Genomic DNA, 23,077 nt, shown 5'->3' on the forward strand with positions numbered 1-23,077 from the left:
ATGGCTGCTCTTATGTGGGCTGCGTGGAGAGGGAGGAACCTAAAGCTCTTCCAAGGTGAGAACCTAAAGCTCTTCCAAGGTGAGAACCCAAATGCTGTAATGTTGGCTGCTGGCTATGTGCGATTCAGTACTCCACATTCTAATGTCAATATCAAATAACAAAATGTTCCACAATAACTTGATAATTCCTACCTCCCAGCTAGTATATAGGAAACTAATCACACTTTAATCGAAACAAAAGGTAAAGGCGAACTATGTCTATTGCCGCCTTTTTAACCATGAAATAGCAATCATACAAATGTGTGCCTAAGCCATAATATTTCCGAATATCTAATATTCAAACTTCATACTCCGTATAATCACTGATTATGTAGTTAGTCAGATCACTATCAAGAGTTAACATTTAAAGAATTTAGAATGCATTACCTGTGTCTAGCACCCCATTACAACTTCTACTACTATTGTCCTCCTGGAATAGAAACATACATCAATTCAAAGCATTTATTAATGACATCATGAAATCATACTAATAAAGGGTGTACCCTTACTCTTGCTGAACTGTCATAGCTTCTCTCACAAGAACCTTCAGTTCCACAATCCGTGCTATACACCAAACATGATAAAATGAGTATTATTTTCTCTTCAGTAGATAGGATTTATTGGAAGAATCATAAATGAGAAAGGTAATAACAGATTCAAACAGTAGATTGGTGCTTTATCACTCTCATCTCATACCTTAGCTTTATGACTTTTCTGTTATTAGACTAAGAAAAGTACAAAATGCAACCCCTCACCCTCCCTGCAATGCAAACACTTTGGAGTCCTTCCTACATCGCAAATAGCAGGTCTAGAAACATGATAATTTATGTCGAGATCATATGCAGTGATGCAAGATGTACACACAAACAGACCTAAACTATCTACCTGTGCATCAATCATAACGGATCAGGATATCAGCTCAGAACAGCCTGTTTATTTACTTATCCATTAAGTGAGTTAACTAAGCTATAAATCCATTTACAAGAGCTTGATATGATTTAATTTATTTTCATCAAATGAGAAGTAATTAAACATTTTAACAACATTTTGAAAAACCTTACACGTCCACAAATTCACATTAAAATTTAATGACATTTGCTTTTTTTTTTTTTTTTTTTTTTTTTATTATACAAGTCATACAACTACTTAAATTTAGACTTTTGCTTTTAAGAAATCTATTACCTTGGCTCATAACACTGCCTATATCTTGGAAATATTCTCTAGCCACCAGACTAAAGTTTTTGAAGAAATAGCCACTATAAATCAGCATTAAAAGAATGCAAATAGTGCTGGGAATGATAACATTAATCTAATCATTCAGCCCACATCAGTAGGCAGTAACCACTCCATACCATATGAGCATTCATTTGCAATTGGCAGAAACATTCTAAAATGCAAGTCCAAATCCTAGTCACGGATGGGTCAAGGTAAACTCAGATGCACATGTGCTAGGGGGAAGCAAGGTGGGGCTTGGTGTTGTCATTCGCAATGAGGAGGGCCAAATCCTAGCTGCTGCTGCCAGGGTATCACATTATACTTCCTCAGAGGTGGCTGAAGCTATAGCAATAAGGTATGCGCTGCAGGTGGCTAGAAGGTTTGGGTATGATCGAATTGAGGTAGAAAGTGATGCTCTGAATGCCATTCAAGCTGTGAAGTCTGCTGCTGGTGGGATGTCTCCTATTCACTTGGTCTATGAAGATATTAGAAAAGATAGCTTGCTGTTTGTTGGATGTAATTTTGCTCACATTAAAAGATCTTGTAATACGGTTGCTCACCTCGTTGCAAGGTGAGATACCGGCACTAACTCTGAGCTTCTTCGTTTAGGTCCGTTCCCTCAAAGTATTATCACTTTGGCGGAATTGGACCTCGGTTAATCTTTAATACATGGCTATCTTTTCTTTCAAAAAAAAAAAAAAAAAAAAATTTAACAATGATAACAAAAATTTATCTGATATGCACTTCAAAAGTGAACAGTCAAAATCAAACAGCTAAACAGGGGAAAACCACATAAAGATTACTTTTTATTTAAGAACTCACCTCTCAATATATGTTGGCAATTGCACATCATTGTTTTTCTGAGCAACTTGAAAATAGAGAGTTAGTTGTCAGCCAGACCTATTGGTAATTTTACCACTCAACCCTTTCACACATTATTTAACTGGCTTGAGTTTATTTTACCCAATGACATTCTTTTCATAATCAGAACCAGTGAAGCGAAACCAAAAAAAATAAAATAAAAATCAAAACCGATGACTAATACTTCAAAGATCTCAATTTGATTGTACATTTCCAGTCCAAATTCTAAGGCATTGATTGAAAACCTAATTAACATCAACACATTTTCCCAGCATTAACAACACAAAGTCCAGTAAGTATGATTGCAGATAAAAGCTCAAAATCCCAAAAGTACTACCACCTCATTCCCCTTATAAAAGCTCAAGCTAAACCAACCCACATTCAAAAAGTAAAAAAAATCCATCAAATCACCCAACTAAAACAATAAACAACCACATTTCACAAAAACAACAAGCACCGAAAAACAAAAATCACACAAAATAACGAATTAATACAAAACCATTAATTAATACAAAGTATAAATACTGTATCTAAACAGTGTAGTCTCCAAAGCAAATTTCCTTTCCCACTGTAACCTCCAAAGCCAAATTTTTATTAACATACTTAATGAGGCTAAGTTAATCTCTAATTAATTTATAATAGAAATCTACAGGAAATTAATTTTTGTTCACAATTTTATTAGCTAAAGCTAAAACATAACATACTTAATTAGGCTAATGAACTAATTAACTAACTAAACTAAAACAACATAGCAATGAACTAATTAATTAATTAAATCAACCAAATCACATTACTCATCAAACTCAACAATAATTAAACTAAAATTCGCAAAAAAATGCGAAACAATAACTAACCACACCTCACACATAGCAATAACCAGATCCACAGCTGCGACCAAAGAAGCTCCATCAAACCACTCCATGAAATTAACAGCTGCCAAAACAAAAAAACACTATTATCTATTTACAATTAACAACAAGAAGCGGGAAAAAAATTGTTAAATTTTAAAACAAAGCCACATACCTTACAAAGAACGAAATGAAGAAGATAAAAGCTAAAAATGGTAATAATTCAAGGTCGATCGCCATTTTGGTACAACGGAAGAAGAAATTAACCCAATGCACCTCACATCCGCTACACCCAACACTTCACTGACTACAATACATACACAGCTTCAAGCTTCTTCTTTTTTTAAGTGGGGAATTCCAATTAAAATACGGCAAAAAACAACTAATTCTCAACCTTACTCAAGTAGACCCAACATTCATTAATATTATACTTCAGACAATACGGAGTACTTATATCGTTAAGCAAAACTACAAATCTACTCAAATCAGAGCACAAAATACTAAAATTCATTGAATTGAAAAAAATACAGTAAGACCCACAAAAATAAAGTAAAAACAGAGCAAACCCTGGTGAGCAAAAAAATCATAATTCATGCAAAAAAAAAAAAAAAAAAAAAAAAAAAAAAAACAGGTAAATTAAGTAATTAAGATAAAACAGATATAATTAACAAATAAACCCACCTCATTTTCAAGCTTAGCAGTTCTTCCATCCAAATCTTCGAGATCGTCTCCATCCCTAACAGCAATCGCACCTCCATTTTCAGAAATTCGTGCGCTAGAATTAGTATTCGGCACTGGAGTTTTCTGATTCTCTCTCCTCGGCGACAAAGACCAATCCGTAAAAACCTTCTTATGGGGTGTAAACATTGCTTCAAACTACAATTCAATCGATTTACAGCAGAAGAAATGAACCCAGTAACTCAACTTCATCAAAAAAGATGAAGAATTTTGATTAAAGCAAATCAAGATTTGAGTATCTTGAAAACCAACCAAAAACCCTAACCCTAACCCTAACCCTAGAATTTCGAAATCAGGCGAAAAAAAACAAAGGATAAAACAATAAAACCTCCAGAAAACGCCGGACTTAAAAGTTGAAAATCCAATTCACCGGCAAAAAACTCAAAGTAGGCTTCAATGGATCAGAGAACTCAGAGTGCGCTTTAATGGAGAACTCAAAGTGCGCTTCAATGGAGGAGAGAAAGGGGGAAATTTGAGGATGCTTAGGAGAAGTGATGATGAGAGGAGCAAAAGCAAGAGAGAGAAATGGGCAACACGAAAAGACCAAGAGGATGAATGCCACGCGTCAGCTCATTCAGAACACTTGGAATGTCAAAGCAAAAAGACCAAACCACCCCTGGAAATTTGGTCAATCAAGGAAGGGTGCTAAGGGCAAGGGAGGGCAGAAACGTCAATTTCCTGTTCATAAGGAACAGTAAATTTGGAATAGTAAGGGGGGTTGGGGCTTTTATAAGGGTTATAGATTTGAGAATCAAAGAGGTATCATAAAAAAGAAAAGATCAACCCACAGTTCCACAAACATTATATGACTATTTTTTAAAAAAATGAAAAAATTCGAGTAAACAAGTCTGGATTACGCCCGTGTCTATATTCATTTTTTCTTCAAAAAAAAATCTGAATCCAACGTAAATCTATCAGGACTAAATTTTAAGGACTCATACTCGTAAAAACAGATCGGAATACACGGATTCAGATCTACTGCCATCCCTAACAACTCAAGTGGTTCATTCATTCGAACCAAATATACAAATTGTCCAAGAAAAAAAAAAAAAAAAAAAAAAAAAAAACGCAGTACAAAAAAAAAAGTTTCCAAAATAACCCAAATGAAAAGTGAAACATTATAAACACACCCCCCAAAAATAAACCCAACAAATCCTTATCAGCCCCCACTACCCCCCACACACGACACACCCACTCTCTCCCTCTCATCTCCTTCCTCTCTTCATTTTCTCTCTCCTCCTCAAATTCCAACAAATGGCAGAAACCTCTTCAATGGAAGATCCTCCTCAACAATCCTCCTCCCACGACCACCACGACACCACCACCCACCATCTCTCCCCTCCTCCCGGCTTATCCCACCACGAATTCACCTCCCTCATCCCCTCCATCACCGAGTTCCACACCTACCGCCTCAACAAATCCCGCCAATGTTCCTCCCTACTCGCTCAAAAAATCCACGCCCCACGCGCCGTCGTCTGGTCCATCGTCCGCCGCTTCGACAAACCCCAGACCTACAAACACTTCATCAAAAGCTGCTCTGTTCGCGACAACTTCACTCTCTCCGTTGGATCCACGCGCGACGTTAACGTCATTTCTGGCCTCCCTGCTGCTACCAGCACCGAACGCCTCGATATCCTTGATGATTCTCGCTTTGTTACTGGCTTTACTATCATCGGTGGTGAACACCGCCTCCGTAACTACCGCTCTGTCACGTCACTTCATGCTGTTAACAACCCAGATTCCGGCGAGGATGACGTCACTATTGTTTTGGAGAGTTACTTAGTTGATGTTCCTGAAGGTAATACTGAAGAAGACACGCGCCTTTTTGCTGATACTGTTGTTAAGCTTAATCTTCAGAAGCTCGCTTCCGTCGCCGCCGCGGTCTACTCCGGCGACGCTGCAGCCGTCGAAAACAGGTGATTGTGATTATGGGGTCTTTTTTTTTTTTTTTTTTTTACATTGAATGGAAAAAAAAGGGTAATGGAGGGAATCTGAATCTGAGACGTAAAATTACATTTTTCAATTTTATTTTATTTTGTTTTTTTTTATTATTTACTCTTTTGGGTAAATTTTAATTTTAATTTTTTTTTGTCGTTGGTAAATCTTTACCCCATGAAAAGAAAAATGAAGTTGTTAAATACAGTGCTGTAGTTGAAGTTTAAGCACGTTGCGATGGTTGATGTTGATGGAATTTTTATTTAAGGAAAATGGAAAGAAATCTTCCTTTTACCAATTTTGTATTTTGTACACTTTATATTACTTACACTAGCATGATAATATTGTGTTTTTCATTGCTGTAGGCCCATTTTTAATGTTGAAAGAGAAAATATGGATATTAATTAAGGATTTCATAACTTTTGAAATTAAGTTATATTAAGATGTAAGACTCCGTTTTTTTCATCTTATTTTTGCTGAACTGAAATTATTTTTACTGAAACAAAATTATATTTGCTGAACTTAAATTAATTTTACTGGACCGAAATTATTTTGCTGAACTAAAATTATTTTTACTAATTTTCTATTATAATTCTTCTTTAAGATAAATTTTTACTGAAGTGAAATCAATTTTACTAAACTAAACTTATTTTTACTTAACTGAAATTATTTTTACTTAATATTATTTTTTTAAGGTGAAGTGAACATGGCCTAATTACTGATTAGGTTTATTGATTATGGTTTCATATTGTGCATAAATCATCATTCTTTCATAATTTTTTGTAGTACTTCGAATATTGACATTAGTAGTGTAATGGCAAAGTAATTTCCCTTGCATTATTAGCTTAACATTTACGAAGTTTCATATGTACTACGGCTTTTATTAATTAATATAACAAAAATCAATATGAGTATCTTCCTAAAGCAATATAATATACGGACTACATATTATTGTTTTGAATATTGCTTTGTAACTTTCAGACTAATTTAAGAAGATTATTTCAAAGACGAGATATTCTAATAATTATTAAAAATAAATTAAGATGAGTATAATTAGAATTTTTTTATGTCAATTATTCATTTTAATTTTTATCAGCTAGTTTAGGTCATGCAAATGTAGAGAGTTGACTTAATTGATAGTTTTTTTATTTTTTTTTAAAGAAGAAGAAGAATAAATAGTTTATTTAAGTCGTCGTAAAGACGTATGGAATCAATTCGACCAATTCCTACATCTTTAAAAAAAAATGAAAAAAATACATATAATTGAATAATTTGTCCACTTCATTATTTCATATGAATTGCCTTTTATTTTATTGTTTTCAATCATGTGAATGCTTCATTGGTTTTTCAATGACAAATTATTTTCAAGTTTAATGTGAAAATAATATCATGACGGAGTCCTTGTAGTTATTTATTTATTTATTTTTCTTGAGAGGAAAATAATAGATTACAATAAGAAATTTAATCTCTTTAAGAGCCAACTTGGATTAAAATAGAATATGTAGTATAAAAGAAAAGAGAGAAAAACTTTACGGAGAAGTGGAATAACAATTTAGAATGATATCAACTTGACAAGGGAGTATGAGTTTCTACTTATAAATAAAGCTATAATTAAAATAGATTGTTTTGAATGTAACAATTATTCTCGGATTCGATATACGGTTTTTATCTTAAATACAATTGAAAAATTAGAGTATATGCTCAAAGCTTTTATATAAACCTTTCAACTTATTGGTTTTTGTTTTCTTTTTTCTTTTTTTTTTTTTTTTTTTTAATGTTTGATTTAGAATCACGCTAACATGATCCACCGGAGATGCCAGTTGACCTCTCTAATGTTTTATCAACTTAATTAAGTATATTCTAGCTTTTGGTGAAAGTATAGTTGAAAAAAACCTTCAATAGTTCAATATAGGGTTTTTATTTTCCTTTTTTTTTTTCCTTTTGAGTTAGGGACAAAATGTGAAATATATTTTAACGTCGGCAAATTAGTCAACAAGAAGGTGAAAAATGAAATATATAATTGAGGTATATGAAGAATAAAAAATCCGATGATCTGAAAGACTTCATATGCCATGGATAAGCCATAAGGTCAAAGGAAAGAGTTACTATTTGGAGTAATAGTCCAAACAAAAAGGTTGACACAATTTATTATTATGCTCATATATGGATAAGAGCTAAAAAAAAAGTCCAACCAACACAAACCTAATTCGTTAGGATTAAAGGATAAACAAAGGCATAGTGTAGAGGATCCTAATTTTGAATGATTGTGAAATTACTAAAATTTGAGCTACGTATTCTATTAAGCTATGGTTTAAGACCTAAACCAAGTTAATTGAGAAATACAACTATGTCCACTTTGTGATTAAAATCTTACTCAATTTGTTCTTTGATGTAAGGGTATGTTCAATTTATCGGATTCTACTAATTTAACTTACTTAGTTTAATAGAAATTATCCTCTTCACCAATTTTTTTTAAATAAAAATTATCCTAAATTATTGCAAGTATAATTTATTTGATTTTTAAACTAAACTAGGTAATTTTTTGTTTACTGTTGAAAAAATTTATTCAAACATTTTGAACTTATTATATCTAAATTATTCAAATAAGTGAAAATAATGATAACAAAACTGCAAAACATGGCCTAATAAGTGTGTGTAGTATGGAGTATGTTATCTCTATAGGCAAAAGATCAATAGAGTATAATAAGAAATTAGGTCCACAAAGTTGCTAAAAAATGGAACAAAGATGGAAATTTTATAAGACGTACGCGAACTTTTTAATGGATGGAGAGAGTAATTGTGATCAATAAGTTGTATCATATACCAAAAAATAATAATAAGCCCTAGTGAATTAGGTTAAATCAATTAGGTTAAACTCTCGTTGTTGAGTTGAAAATTATGATTAAAGATGTGTCACCTTTAAATTCATAAAAGAATATTTAAGGAATTGCTTATGCGACACTTTCTTTTGTGTATTCCTTATTCTTCCAAAGACATGTAAATATAGGTAAATTATAAAATATAATAATAAGGAAATTATGTTAGATTTCACCTTTTAAATCTTTGTTTTTGTATAAAAAAAAAAAAAAAAACCACCTTTAAAAAATAAATATTGTTAATAACCACCAAAATTATAATTAAAAACTAACAATTAATCAATAATTAGTAGCCAATGTTCATCTTCATGCGGAAGGTGGTGAAGACCAAAGCTTTTGTTTACTTCGTATTTATTTGTTTTTATGAAGACCAAAGCTAGCTTCTTTTTTGTTTTAAAAAAAAAAGTTTCTTCTTTTTGTTGATTTTTTACATTACCCATATTTAGGCCCTGTTTAGTTAGCCTTATATTTGCTTATCTGATCTGGTCTGCTCTGATCTGATATGATCTGCTCTAGTCTGATCTGAATGTCAGCTTTGACCAAACTTTGACCTAAAATATACGATAATCTATACGGAAAAAATATATCAAGTGGGGCCTTGTTATATTCGTAATAATGTGTATTTTATTAATATGTGATTTTCCGATTTTTTTTTTTTAATTACGAAATTAAAGATATTTAGTGATAAAAAATTGCACATAAAACGATGATCTGACCTGAACTTATTTTTTCTGATCTGATCTAAACTTATTTTTTTTTGAAGTAAGTAAAAATAAGGTGAAGTAAACAAGGTCTTAGTAGTACATAATAATTTTATTTTGGGTCCCATTTGCCCCCAGCACAAATGCACATGTCGTCGGGTGTACAGTGTACTAGAAATCTAGCTAAAACGTTAATTATTACGGAATATGCATTAAGCCAACATGCTATTAAAAAAAAAAAAAAAAAAAAAAAACGTATGCATTATATATTTCCCTCTTCCCATGCTAATTTACTACAAAAATGTCTTACTAGTATTTTATTGCACATCATTTTTCGGACATTAGAGTTGAAAGTAAAATATCTTACTTTAATTTTCACCTTAGTTTATGACTTTTATGTAGATACTTCACTTGTTATAATTAATTAAACCTCTATAAACCACGAAGTATATTCTTAATTTGGCCAACCTATATATATATATATATATATATATATATACAGGCCCGTTTCTGAGACTTTGGTGGCCTAGGGGCGGATAAAAAAAATGGGGCCCTTGGTACCAAAAAAAATTTATTTTGGGTATGCACAAAAAAAATTTACAAAAGACTTTATTTAATGATAAGAAATTTTATTAATGATAGTTTCTAGTAGCTAAAAATTATACTGATAAGAATTATATTCATAATTGATAAAAATTATACTGATAAAAATTATATTGATAATTGATAAAAAATTATACTGATAAAAATTATCAATATGTCATTATTATCAGTAAAAAATTCAGTATTAAAAGTTTATCATTTGACATAATGACATACTGATAATTTTTAACTAAAAATTAATCAATTATCATTCTACATTCCTACATTCGACATACTGATAAATTTGATAATTCATAATTAAAAAAACAATCAAATTATTAATTCGAAATACTGACAATTGTGACAATTTGATAATTCATAAATCATAATCAATTAATTATTAATCTGTAATCAAATATGAAATATCATAATTCAAACAAAATTAGAAATTAGAATGAACTGGGAAAAATATAAATTTGACATACTATCTACTGATAATTCATAAATCAGAAATTAAAATTCGTATGATATAAAATTAAAATGAGTATTTCAGATTTTCTCTTGTAAAATCGAATAATCAATAAATTAAAATAAATTAATCAATTGTAATTTCTGGGAAAAAAAATTAAAGTATAGAACTTACCAATGACTTAATAGCAGGTCCGTACCGATTCTTAGTTCATCTTTGAACATCGAAGCCAAAATCCACAATAATGGTGAAAAATTAATAGAAACAAATAGAAAAAATTGATTAAGTAGATTGATATGTGAAGAACAACTTAAATACTCAATTACTCATGCATTAATTTGGGAAGGAAGATGAAAAATCAGAAAAATAGAGGTAAAGATACAAATAATTGATTTCATGGATGAGAATAGAAGATTATACGGATGAATTGATAGATTATGGGATTAATTTGTCAAATTAACTTCCCAAAATGAAGGAGTTAATTTCAAGGAGAAATTTTAATGATTTACAATGAGGAGTTATTAAGGGATGATTGACTGATTACCAAGATTGCCGCTTCGTCATTAGTAATATTATAATTTTAATTTTTTTTTTTTTTTTTTTTTTTTTTTTTTAATAACTAATTTGATGTTCAGATTTTGGGGCCCTGGGCGGGTGCCCCGGCTGCCCCGGCCCAGATACGGCCCTGTATATATATATATATATATATATATATATATATAGTGTGTGTGTGTGTGAGAGAGAGAGAGAGAGAGTAGTAATTGTCTTACATGTATGTGAGCTCATGAGTCGTGCATAAAATGTAAAATTTCATTTTTACTCTTGCTATACTAAACTAAAAGTTAGAGAAGTTGCTTTGAAACAAATCACCTCTCAGTTTTCAGGGACAAAACAAATTTCTCTATGTAAGCTCAAGTTGTTTTGATCCAAATTAAGTTTATAAAACCTGATTTGGGATGATTGGAATTTTTCAGGTATGATATATATATTGGTTTGGTCTAGTCTAATCATTTTTTTTTTCCTATTCAATCTAACTCATTATCAACCATTACTTATGTATATTGTTAGAGAATCAACTCAACCAAAAACGTAAGCTGATGATTGGTCACGGGTTCGAATCTCATCCATCCCTTCTTTCAAAGTGGAATATTTCGCATAGGGTATGCAGGAGGCCCATGATACATCCACATTTCAAGCCTAAAGGGTTCTCATGTGAGGGGACATGATAGAGTATAAAACATATTCCTTGGCCTTAACCATCATCAGCTTAAACTTTTGGTTAAGTTAGTCCTCCAACATATGTATTACTTGACTTTAGTTTGAAATTTTCTACTCTACTACATACTTTGTATGATTTTTAACAAGATTTTTTTTTTTTTTTTTTTTTTGAGACAAGATTTTTAACGGGAATAGATAAGCATGAAAAAGAATAAAGTGAGGAGAACAAAGCTTACGATATATACACGTACTATATATACGCTAAATGCTTATTACCTTACTTCAAATAACGAAAATCACACTACATACGTACTAAAAATGTAAAATTAGGCAAATCTTGGATTAAAATTTGAAAGGTCCAAACTTTTTAAAATCTTATTCTCTCTATCAAAAGAAATATCTAACCAATAAATCGTTTGAGCCCTAGTGAAGATAGTCAAATTTCCTTCCAAGATGGAAATGTTATTGCGGCTCATCAAACCTACTTAACCAAAAAAAAAAAGGCAAAAGTGAAAGTAAAGCTCTTTTTGGAGAACTTATTAGAACTGTCCTTCGAGTTCTTCCAAATCCTAGCAATTTGATTGGCCAGTTCATTTGCAAATTGATGGACCCACTTTCCTATAATTAGGTTAGTAATCAATCACAAATTTGATGGACGCCGTTGGTTGATGCATCATACATGAAAATATATTATATGACATAAATAAATAAATAAATAAATAAATAATCATGATGCTCAATAACATGATTATGATCTCCCACTCCTCTATGTATAAATATAGTACAGTCAATGTAATTGATTAACTGTATTGGGTCCCATTAACATAATTGTATGTAAGACCATATATTATTATGTTATGTTTTTGTGTTGCTTATTAAGCAATGAGCTCATAATCATAGTTTTGGCTGCTAGTGTTTTGTGGAGATGGTAGAGCGTAATTCAATAATACTATCTCTTTATTAGCTAGGCATATTGCATATTCAAGCTAGAATAATGTGTTGCTTTCAAACAATAAGCTATATGCCTATAGCTAGGGCTAAATCTGTGCATCATTTACATATTTACACTTCTTAACACATAACTCTAATCACATCAATCACATAATCATGACTTTAATTTTTCATGCGTATAATATAAAACACAATAGAAAAATAAATAAGATCCTGCGAATAGTGTAAAGGTCAATATATATAGTATAGTGCAACACGCCATATTTATGAAATAGCTAGAGGAAGTATAAACAAAGAAAATAAGTTAAGTTAAAAAAATTAAAAAAAAAAAAAAAGGAGGAAATTGTATTGAGTTTTTTTTAATAGTATATGACCGATATATATCTAGGTTAAGATACAAATCTAAACAATAAACTATGCGTGCACTATTAGATTGTATTGCTAAATGAGGAATAAAGTATTGTTTAAGATCATCTTATACTATATAATAGAGTACCTTAATTAGGATTATTATATATGTATATGTATGTTATGAAGCCACGTATCCTTGTCCGGCTGTCCCATTTTTAATTAGCTTAGGTTGCTCCATTATTAAGGAGGAAGAATATATATATATTCTTTTTGGTTATACATATATATAATTGACTTTTGTCGCATTTATGTAAAAGTTATGTTTAATATATTATTAATGTTACTTCGTATATAATATGATTATCATATTATCTTAGTCACGTATTATGCTATCTTGAAAAAAGTGGATTGGAGAAGTTTAATCAAGTTTAATAGTATTTTATGAAAAGAAAGTGAAATAAACATAGATAGAAATTAAAGATATGTTGAATTGTTTATATATAAAATTGGCTGTATATTCTTTTTGTCTCAACATCACAATTATACACGAAGTAATTTTTTTTTTCTTTTTTTTTTTTTTTTTTTTTTGAAAACAAGCTGCATAGAGGAGATTGGTTTCAAAAAAAAGTTAGAGGAGGTTAATTTACACATCTCGAGAGCTCAATACAATTATGCTTAAAATGCATGAATAAGATAGAGTAACAATTTACTAGTAAGATGTACTTGTATAGTTGTATTGTCTTAGACATTTACATATATATTGAGAAAAATATATTTGAAAACATTTTAGATAAGAAATATTGACGGAATATTAATAAGTATGTTCTCTTTACAAACAAATATCATAATGAATTTTTTACAAAATTAAAATAAAAGCCACTTAAATTAGCCACCAGCCCACCAATACCACTAGAAATAGTAATATCAAAGCAAACCTATACGACATGAAAGATATATGGTCCGAGACAAAATATGCAAATTGCAACATTATAATATTTGATTTGATGATTAAATCGGTTGATGATTTTCAGAGTACAACTACCTTTTATATCTTTTTATTTCGGTGCTTAGAGTAGTACGATCATTTACTTACAATAATAAATTAAATAGGACTAATTTTTATTGGTGAGGAGCTTTTTATTTTTTATTTTTCTAAAAAAAAGTGGGATTCTTTACTAATAAGCTAAGGCATATGCAAAAGTTTGGTAAACACTTACTAGTTACTAGTACATAGAATAATAAAAATTAAGAATATAATTTAGTACTATATGTCTCCTCTTTTTCCTCGAAGGTCAAGATTTCAAGTCATCACTAACAAAAATGTAATACTAGTACGTATTTATTTCTTTGTTGTTATGTGTTCATCATACGAATGAGACTTCTCCTTGAGAGAAAGCTGCTCTAATAATCTATTTTAATGTGCTTTGTACATAAAAACAATTCAAGCATATCGTGATTAGCGAAGATTAGCGTGCTCTATATGTTTATGTACGGGAGTATTTATTAATATTGTGTAAAATGCTACGAGTAGGTATGAATTTTTGAAAGAATATTTATAATGTTCAAGTATAGGAGTATGTCATTATTTGTTAGCTTACATTATTGTTTAAATCCAATATTAGTCATGCATATGCAAACCCCAATTATGGTTGGTTGAGCTTAGGGTTTAAAATTTAACCTATAGGAGAGTGTATAGCTAACCCATAGTTCAAACTTCAAAGGTAGAATACATGTCATTCCTTTTTAGTTTAATTTCAAATAAATTTATGTTATAAAAGTTTCAAGCAAATTATTACGTGATTGTAATACATTCATACTAAATTACTTATGAACATGTTTCAATCAATTCTAAAATATATATGAGGGTTGAGTATATATTAATTACTGATAATGAACTTATCATCCAACAATAAAACAAATTAAAGCAAGTATTATTATTAATCATCTCTGCATTGTAAGACAAATTAAGTATTTCTCGCCAAAATAAATGAAAATAACTATAAGTTCGTTGTGCTACGTACTTGTACATGTACATGCAATACGAATTAGAAAGATTAAGACATATCCGTTGAAAAGGTAATTTAGTACGGCATAATGGATTTTCCATAGGTAGTCAAAAGCAGAATATTTTCAATAAAATCTAAAAAATAAAAAGGCAAAATTCATATTAAAAAGTTTAACTTACCTTTTTTGAGGAGTCTAAATAAAATAGACTCATCCAAAAAATAAAAATAAATTAATAAAAATAAATAAATTAATTAATTTTAGTCTTAGAAGAAATCTCTCATTTTATACTCTCTAGATTGAGACAATTGAAATGACCCCTCTGACCCTCTTTTCTTTTAATATGGTGCATTCATTGTCAAAATAAATAAATAGATATTCAAACAAAAAAAAAAAATTACGGAAAAAAAAAAAAACAAATTAATTATGGTGTTTATGCACTAAGCACCAATTTTCAGAAGTTGAAATTCTATGCTTACTTTTCTTTATGTTACTTTTTTTTTTTTTTTTTTTTTTTTTTTTTGGGTGCAAATCGATATTTGCATCATCTTTCTTAAGGTATGAATGAGGATAAGACGGACAATTAGTAGAAGAAACATGTATTGACTATAATTTAACAGAAGATAACAATTGTTTCGGAGACATTAAATACGATTACTAAAACTAGAAATGTTGATTTAAAATATATACTCCATACGTAATGGGTTTTTTTATTTTTATTTTTTAAGTATAAAAAAGTTACAAAAACAAAGTGATATATATGAAATTCAATGTCTTGAATGCTATTGCACATATCACCCGGTTATTTTTGTTTTTTTTTTTTCGTACAAGTTTGATACATTAATCTAATTCCACAAAATTCAAGTCAAACTATATAATATGGATCTCTTAGCTTCCAAAAGTTAGCAATTTGTAAAGAGTTCTTATAAGATGCTCTCCCACTTCTCAAAAGTCAAAATGTAGGATCTCTAACTATCTTTTATTCATAAATTAGTTCTTTGTCCGAATAACGCTCGAATATTCACTAAAAATATATTTTTATAAAATACTCTAAGTTTGTATTTGTTTATAGGTTTTGTATACATTTAAATATCAATTTATGTTATCAATTTCATATAGATGAGACATATAGAGTAAGATTTAAGGAAATCAACATAATATATAAATAAAGTTTTTTAGTTTGGTAATTTGCTATTAGGAACAATAAATTTCAGTTTAATTGATTTAGAAATTTTAAGGGTAAAAAATCGCTACTTTACTATGGCTCTTATTCGTTGTTTTATTTTTTTTTATTTTTTTAATTATTCATCTCACTCTTTTTATTTATTTATTTATTTATTTATTCATAAAACAAAGAAAAAGTAATAATTTATTTAAAGAAGTTGTTATTATTCTATTTTTGGGGGTTGTTTAGGTTGTAGATATTTTTTTAACATAATTATCTTAATATTTTGGCGGGAAATTTTTTAATGTGGGTGCAACATGTGTAATTTAGGGGATAATTCAGTGATTACTTTTATATATAGTATTGATAAAAATAAATAGATGAAAATATAAAAGAAAGGAAAATAAAAAAGTAATGAATACTTTTGGCGTCTGGACAAGTGAGAAGGTGGGGGCAAGGATATAGTTATATCCATGGCCTGGGTCACTTACATTTTTGTGGGCCAAAGCATTAGATCCTTATAATTCATTATCCAACTTGTAAAAACTAAAAAGCCCCGTCTTTTTACTCATTAATTGAAACTATTCCTCACCTTATTACTCGTATTATTGAACAATTATGTTTACGGATTACAAATTAGTTTACTCTATTAATTAAATTTAATACCACGTATATACTCCGTATTGTATTTTGAATATTCACTTAAAAGTTTGTTTATTTTTTAATCACGTGAATATTTATTGGTCATAACTTAAATGAATTGGATAATACTTGTATATTTAATAAGAAAAAAAATATGATTTTTCTAGTTCAGATCACTAGAAACAGGCGACTTGCTGTTTTTAATCGGTTATAGAACACTCCAATGACTTTTTTACTTTATAGTCATGAAATTGTGTGATTATAGGCATATACTAACCTACCAAGAACTTTAGGGTTTTAATCCATTTGAGTTGGCCCTCTCCCTTCTTCTTTGCCAAATTAGCTAGATTTGAAGTGGAATTAATGGTGATCACACATTTTTCTTTTTTTTTTCTTTTTTTTTTTTTTTTTGGGTGGAGAATTTGATTGATAGCCTAAGATCCCACGTGAAAGACTCTAATATTTGGCAGACAAGGCCAATATAACACCACCTACCTTTCTTTATAGTATGGTATTAACTTATGAATTTTGATCAAAACATGTTTTGGATTGGTAGCAACTTGCCAACTTGCATTAATTTTGATAGAGATACAAACGTGAGACTCTTAATTTGAGAGGGACGTTAATAGTTAGTACTAGTACTACAACTTGAATTAATTATAAAAGCTACAAATACCGCCTTTTTATATTTGGGTGCACCATATCAGAAATCCATAAAAAGAAAAAATAGAGAAATACATTTTAATATATGGATTTAGTCGTGACACTAGTGTGTGGTTCAAACGATATTACACTGTACACACCAAGAACTAGATTACAAGTCAGAAAGAGTATTTCATGTATTTGCTTAAGGTGAAGATAACGGAGCCTTACAATTTTAAAAAAAATATGGTATTATCTTATGTGACATACCTTTTAAATTGACTAGTGATGGGAGTGAGATAGATTTGAAGCATGTAAAATGGTAAAATGTTGATGGAGGGAGGGAAATTTATTAGGGTTGCTTTTCAAAGAAACCAATTGAAGATGATAAGCACGCAACTTGAGAACACCACTAATATTTTCTACCATTATTGTTGGTGTTGTTGCCGATATAATTATTGTGTTGAAATTTGGTTGTTATATGCCAGAGGAATATAATAGGAATCATAGGGATAATATACAAGTTGAATAAAGGAGCGTAAACATGCATACATTTTTTTTTTCCTCTTAAAACTCCTTTGACAGGTTGACCTCTTAAAAGCAGAGGTTTATTTTGGTTTTAACTTGTATTTGCAACAAATACTTGAATACCCATTTGACAACAAATTTTGACATTTTGTCAATAAATGTTTTTTTTTTTCCTTAAGTTGAAAAATAAAAATTAGTAATTGGTTTCAAATGTGTCAATTGACTTTCCTAACCGGGAAAGAAAAGAAATGGTGGATTGATGGGTTAGTTCTATACAAAGAATCTTAAGCACATTTGGAGCATTTTTGGTGTAATTGTTTATTTTGCGAATGCGATGACATAGTTAATGGTCGTAGCTGGAGATACTAACATGAGAATAACGTGTTTAGTAAAACTAATTATAATGTACGACATCTACTTGTGCTTAGGGTCGCATCAAATTCAATGTGAAGGACGCTTGATCCATGCTTGAGCGGCCTTGTCCTGGTGGTTTGTTACTACTTGCTAGAATATGATACGAAATATATATATATATTCCTTTACTATGATATGCTATAATGGAGCCAAAAGAAATAAACCTCCAAGAAATCAAATTCAAAGCTTGATTGTGTTCGTGGGGGACTTTGACAGGAAAAATGGTTAGCATATTGAGTGGAGCACCACATATATCCAAGCAACCGTATCATATTTTGTTTTGTTGCCTACATAACCTCATAAATAGACATTTTTGAATAAATTTTGTTAAGTTCACAAAAGGAAAATTTGACAAATACAGAGTGCACTAACACTAATTTCATGAAATAAGTTAAAACAAAGGTATTAAAATAAAATCTAGTAAATTTAACTAAATTTAAAAACATTTAAATAAGTTAAAATCTAGTGAATAAGACACACGTAAAAATCCTTACTATGTGGATGAATTAAATCATGTGGGCATTTAACGGTGAGTCGTGTTGCTTGTGTGTTTGAAAATGTTGATAGTTAATGTTAATTATTGGTGCCCATCTATAACTATAAGATAGGTTAGGTTGATCTAGTGTTTTAATGATGTGTCATGAAGAAAAAACATGCCTAAAGCAAAACTGGAAATGTTAACAAGAATATTCCAAGTACAAGCTTAGTAGTAAAGCAAAAGTGGAAAGACATAACTGTATAAAGCCGTCCAAATCCATGCGCACTTGCAAACATTTGCATTCAATGCTGACCTCTTTGGATAATACTTCTAAGTGTAAAGAATAATAAATTAATTCAAAAGAGTGGACGAAATCAATCACTCTTAATATATTTTGAAAAATTAATGGCTTAAAGTATAACAATTTATTATATGTCTTAGATTGAATTATTGAAACTGTTTTTATTTTTTATTTTTTATTTTTTTTTATATATATATTTTATGTGGATTAATAGAGTTTCATTGCTCGCAATCAACTCACCAAAACGATGATGTCTACCAAACAAGCCGTTAGCATAATATGAGATCGAGATGCATATGACATTCAATACAGGTCAAACACGGAATGCGACAGTTTCAATCTTCTGATAGTGTAACTAAAAGTGAAAGGAAATGAAACAGTTTGGACGATTGAATTGGGGGGAATTAGAAGGAAGGTGAGTGGTGCTGGTGCTTGAATACAGATGGGCAAAGAAGTAAAATCTGCAAGAACGGATAGCAAACCCAGAAAGGCAGTCAAAATAAGACATGGAACCAAATGGCTGACGCAGCTAAAAAATGCAACCATGGCATCAGAGCAGTAGAGCACATCATCTCCAGAGCTTAAGATGAAACAGAAGTCGAAAACACAATTTCAAAAGATTGGTATCAACTATCAAGAAGGGTACAATCGGTGTCATCAACTGATTAACTAATAATAATCGATGATATTTGAGATAAGTTTGATGTTAGGATGCCATCAACATTCAACAGGGCAAAGCTCTGCAAGAAGGCGCATGCTTATGTCTTAATGGTTATACAGCTAGTGCATTTAGGCAGCCCTTGCCAAGTTTCCAGTTGCCAGAATCACTTTACTTTGAAGAAGACCATAATACAAAAACTCCAGGAGCATAGAAGAAAGAGTCAGTACTGGGAAAGCAACAAAGTACATACTTCAACCTAGCTTGCATACAAATTTTCCCTGCTTCCCTTACACACGAGATGTGTCATTGAAAGTGCAGTTCGTTCAATAACTACCACTAACTACCACTCAATCGACACCCTTATCTGCTCTCTAACCCCTTGAAATGATCATCCACATATATAATCAAATATGTCAAAACAGAACGTGATGATGCCTTCGAATCAAACAATCAAGATTATACAAGATTTGATGCTTAAAGTTATAGAGAACTATAGGAATCAAAACACCTAACAGCATACACTCATTTCAGAAATCAGAGCAGAACATTGTATTTAACTTGAGCCCTAATAAACTTCAAGAATAACTATAAATTTTGATAGATGGGCATGGAGAGAGAGCAGCAAGTAGATACGCAGGCTACAATTCTCATCTTTGCAAATACTCGTTTCTGAAATCAATGGACTAAAAGATATTGTTACCAATCAAATAGAACAGTAAATAAAACTTAATCATTAATTTATAAAGGTAAAACTGAAAAATAATTTAAACAATTCAAACTCGCTCAATGCCAACCAAGATCATACTCGTGAATATGTACAATAAACATCAAAAATAACTGTAAAAATGCAGGTTTTACAAAATCTAAAAGCTCAAACATCCTTTCAGATAATTTCAAAGCCAATACTAGCAGCTTAACCTGACCCTCTCTCTTCTAATCTTCTTCAGCCATAAAGAAAGGAGATGTTAAACAGAAACCAGACTGTGAGAAAATGCTCCTGCAAGCTATCGTATAGATAATTTTCTCTTAAGGCCTAAATTCTCATCCAACACAAACTTACACAGAAGAAGAGAAGTTACGGAAAATATCAAAATAGCTCATCCTGACAAGAGTCAAAGCTAGATAACTATCAAAAGCATTACAGTTTTTGCTCACATAAGTCACATAATTCAAGAATGATTAACAGACTCCATCACTTCAGAATATGATAGCCTGGTAGATGATGAAGTCTGTTCAAGGTTACCATTGTTTATTTTAAATTCAGGAAATTTATAGAGAATGTCAAACGAGGGTCATTTGGCAAAAGACCTAATAGAGGGGTTACCACAGAAATATTCCAAATCAGAGAAACGTTAGCACATGTTAGCCCGTGAGACAATATAATCTCAAGAATTCAAGATACACACTACAAAATTAAGACAGAATAACCATGATTAAGAAACGCTAAAATAATGTAGATTAAAAACATCACTTGGATGGTCAACTTGAGAGCTTAGTCAAAATGGGTGCTAAGGTTGAACAAGAATAAATAATTAGCTATAAATCTTTCTCAGTCAAACCTACTTTGAGCAAATAATTGGAAAATCTTGGGTACAACAATTTAATGGGAATACAAGGTAAGATGCCTAACTTGCAGGAACAAAATAATAATCTCTAACGACAAGCATCATACTCCATACATTTCCTAAAATTTGTCCTAGTTGACTTTTCATAATAATACCTTTTGCATGACCAGTGCATCAAATGCATAGATTATAAGATTATTGACAATTAGAAAACTCAAACTGAAACATGACAGGAAGTATCCACTGACAAGGTGTACCAATGTAATAATTCAAGGGCTAAATTAAGGGTCGTAATTAAGGAGAGCTCCAGAAATATGGTTAAAACACTTAAGTCAAATATGTAACTAATCTTAATTACTTTAGAACCCATTCTTAGCATTAACGTTGAAGTTCAAAGCATTAAACCAAAACAAAAAATGACATTATGCTAATTCAAGTTAACAGTTTCAGTTCACTCTGCATGCTCTCTGATGCTTTAATTCTCAATTTAACATCACCCAATTCTTCTTTTCCTGAACTTTTTGAACCATTAGTTCAATATCATAAGCACCAAGTCATTCAGGTTAGGTCAGTAGAGGGTTCCAAAAAATATATCCTTCAGCTCTCAAAATCAAATCACAGACAATAAACTCAATGTATTATCTTGCTCTATTCCCTGTTCTATTAAAATATCATCTCGTGTTCACTGCAAAGTTAAGTCATTGATGTTAAGTTCATTATAATATGTTCCAAAGAGACTCTCTGATGTGTCATCTCCACACACATAATACATTATTTTCCCCACTTGCAGCGTTACAGGTTCCATTGTTGTATTTTTTTTTCCAATGAAATTAGGTAATAAAAACATGACTTCAGTCCCAAAAATCCTTAATGATATAGTCTGAAAACTGCTTCACTATGTAAAAATCACCTAAAATTCCTTTGCTTTATATTGTTATAGACATATAACCAACATATAGTTAACAGAATACTTGTATTCTATTCTTATCCTTATCCTACAGGGTTACAGCTTCCCATCAATTCTAGTTCACATCTACTTAACACTGACTTAAGTATATATGATGATGATTAGTAGAATATCTCAGAATAACAGTCATCCTTAAGCTTCTTTTGATCTCTGCAGCCTCAAATTACTAATTATCTACTTCACAAAACCAATAATTATCACGCCTTGCATAACCACCATTGACGAAAGTAAAGTTACCACAGATCTCCAACAACACAAGATTGTCATTAAATGCATTAACAAAAAGATATATGTCGATTGATACCTAGGCAATGATGTATTAACATACCATATACCCAACATCACTCACAATACTCCCAATTATCAATTCTATCAGCTAATTTTGTAGCATACTTCTCTACAAGCCACTGACCTTTTTATGCCTGTACTTTTTTTAAGATGACTCCAAAGCTCTGCAAAAAGAATTACATTGATCTTTACACTTAAAGAGTAGACAAACTCCGCAACAAGCAATTGTTCAATGAAGGTCAATTAGCTGCTTATCCGAAAATATTAATTATTGAAGGAAGGCTAATTAGTACACCAACTTCACAATGCCATAACAAGCTCTTGAAAACAACATCGGCAAAACCAGAGACAATATGGAAACATTTCTAATCTATGGAGCTTTAAACACAGCAAATAAATTGACCAGCATGCTCACGGCTCTCAATTCTGAGAAGGAAATGCAAATGCAAAAGGAACATACAAGTACCAGAGATGATCTACCTACCCAACAAGGGAAAACAAAGGAATATATTGAGCAGCATGCTCATGGCTCTCAATTCTGAGATATAATATGTAAAGGAAATGCAAATGCAAAAGGAACATACAAGTATCGAGATGATCTACCTACCCAACAAGAGAAACAAAGTAATCAGATTGCA

General features: G+C 30.8%; 2 protein-coding genes across 2 annotated transcripts; both read left to right on the plus strand.

Annotated features, from left to right (window-relative positions):
• Positions 1-1,829, plus strand: LOC145566972 (uncharacterized). The gene is made up of 2 exons (XM_081626219.1): positions 1-127; positions 1,492-1,829. Exons 1-2 carry the CDS (start codon positions 1-3, stop codon positions 1,827-1,829), a joined length of 465 nt encoding a protein of 154 aa, XP_081482345.1.
• Positions 1,830-4,872: 3,043 nt separating this feature from the next.
• On the plus strand, positions 4,873-5,655 carry LOC145567911 (abscisic acid receptor PYR1-like). Its single transcript, XM_081627333.1, has one exon. The coding sequence runs from the start codon at positions 4,956-4,958 to the stop codon at positions 5,619-5,621; it is 666 nt and encodes a 221-aa protein (XP_081483459.1). The 5' UTR covers positions 4,873-4,955; the 3' UTR covers positions 5,622-5,655.
• Positions 5,656-23,077: the final 17,422 nt, after the last annotated feature.

Source organism: Chenopodium album, chromosome 11, assembly GCF_948465745.1.
Source record: "Chenopodium album chromosome 11, dcCheAlbu1.1, whole genome shotgun sequence".
In the NCBI taxonomy this organism is placed as follows: domain Eukaryota; kingdom Viridiplantae; phylum Streptophyta; class Magnoliopsida; order Caryophyllales; family Amaranthaceae; genus Chenopodium; species Chenopodium album.

Coding starts and splice junctions, on each gene's coding strand:
- LOC145566972 (XM_081626219.1), top strand. CDS start 1: ATGGCTGCTCTTATGTGGGCTGCGTGGAGAGGGAGGAACCTAAAGCTC. Junction 128..1,491: donor TGCTGGCTATGTGCGATTCA/GTACTCCACATT, acceptor CACATGTGCTAG/GGGGAAGCAAGGTGGGGCTT.
- LOC145567911 (XM_081627333.1), top strand. CDS start 4,956: ATGGCAGAAACCTCTTCAATGGAAGATCCTCCTCAACAATCCTCCTCC.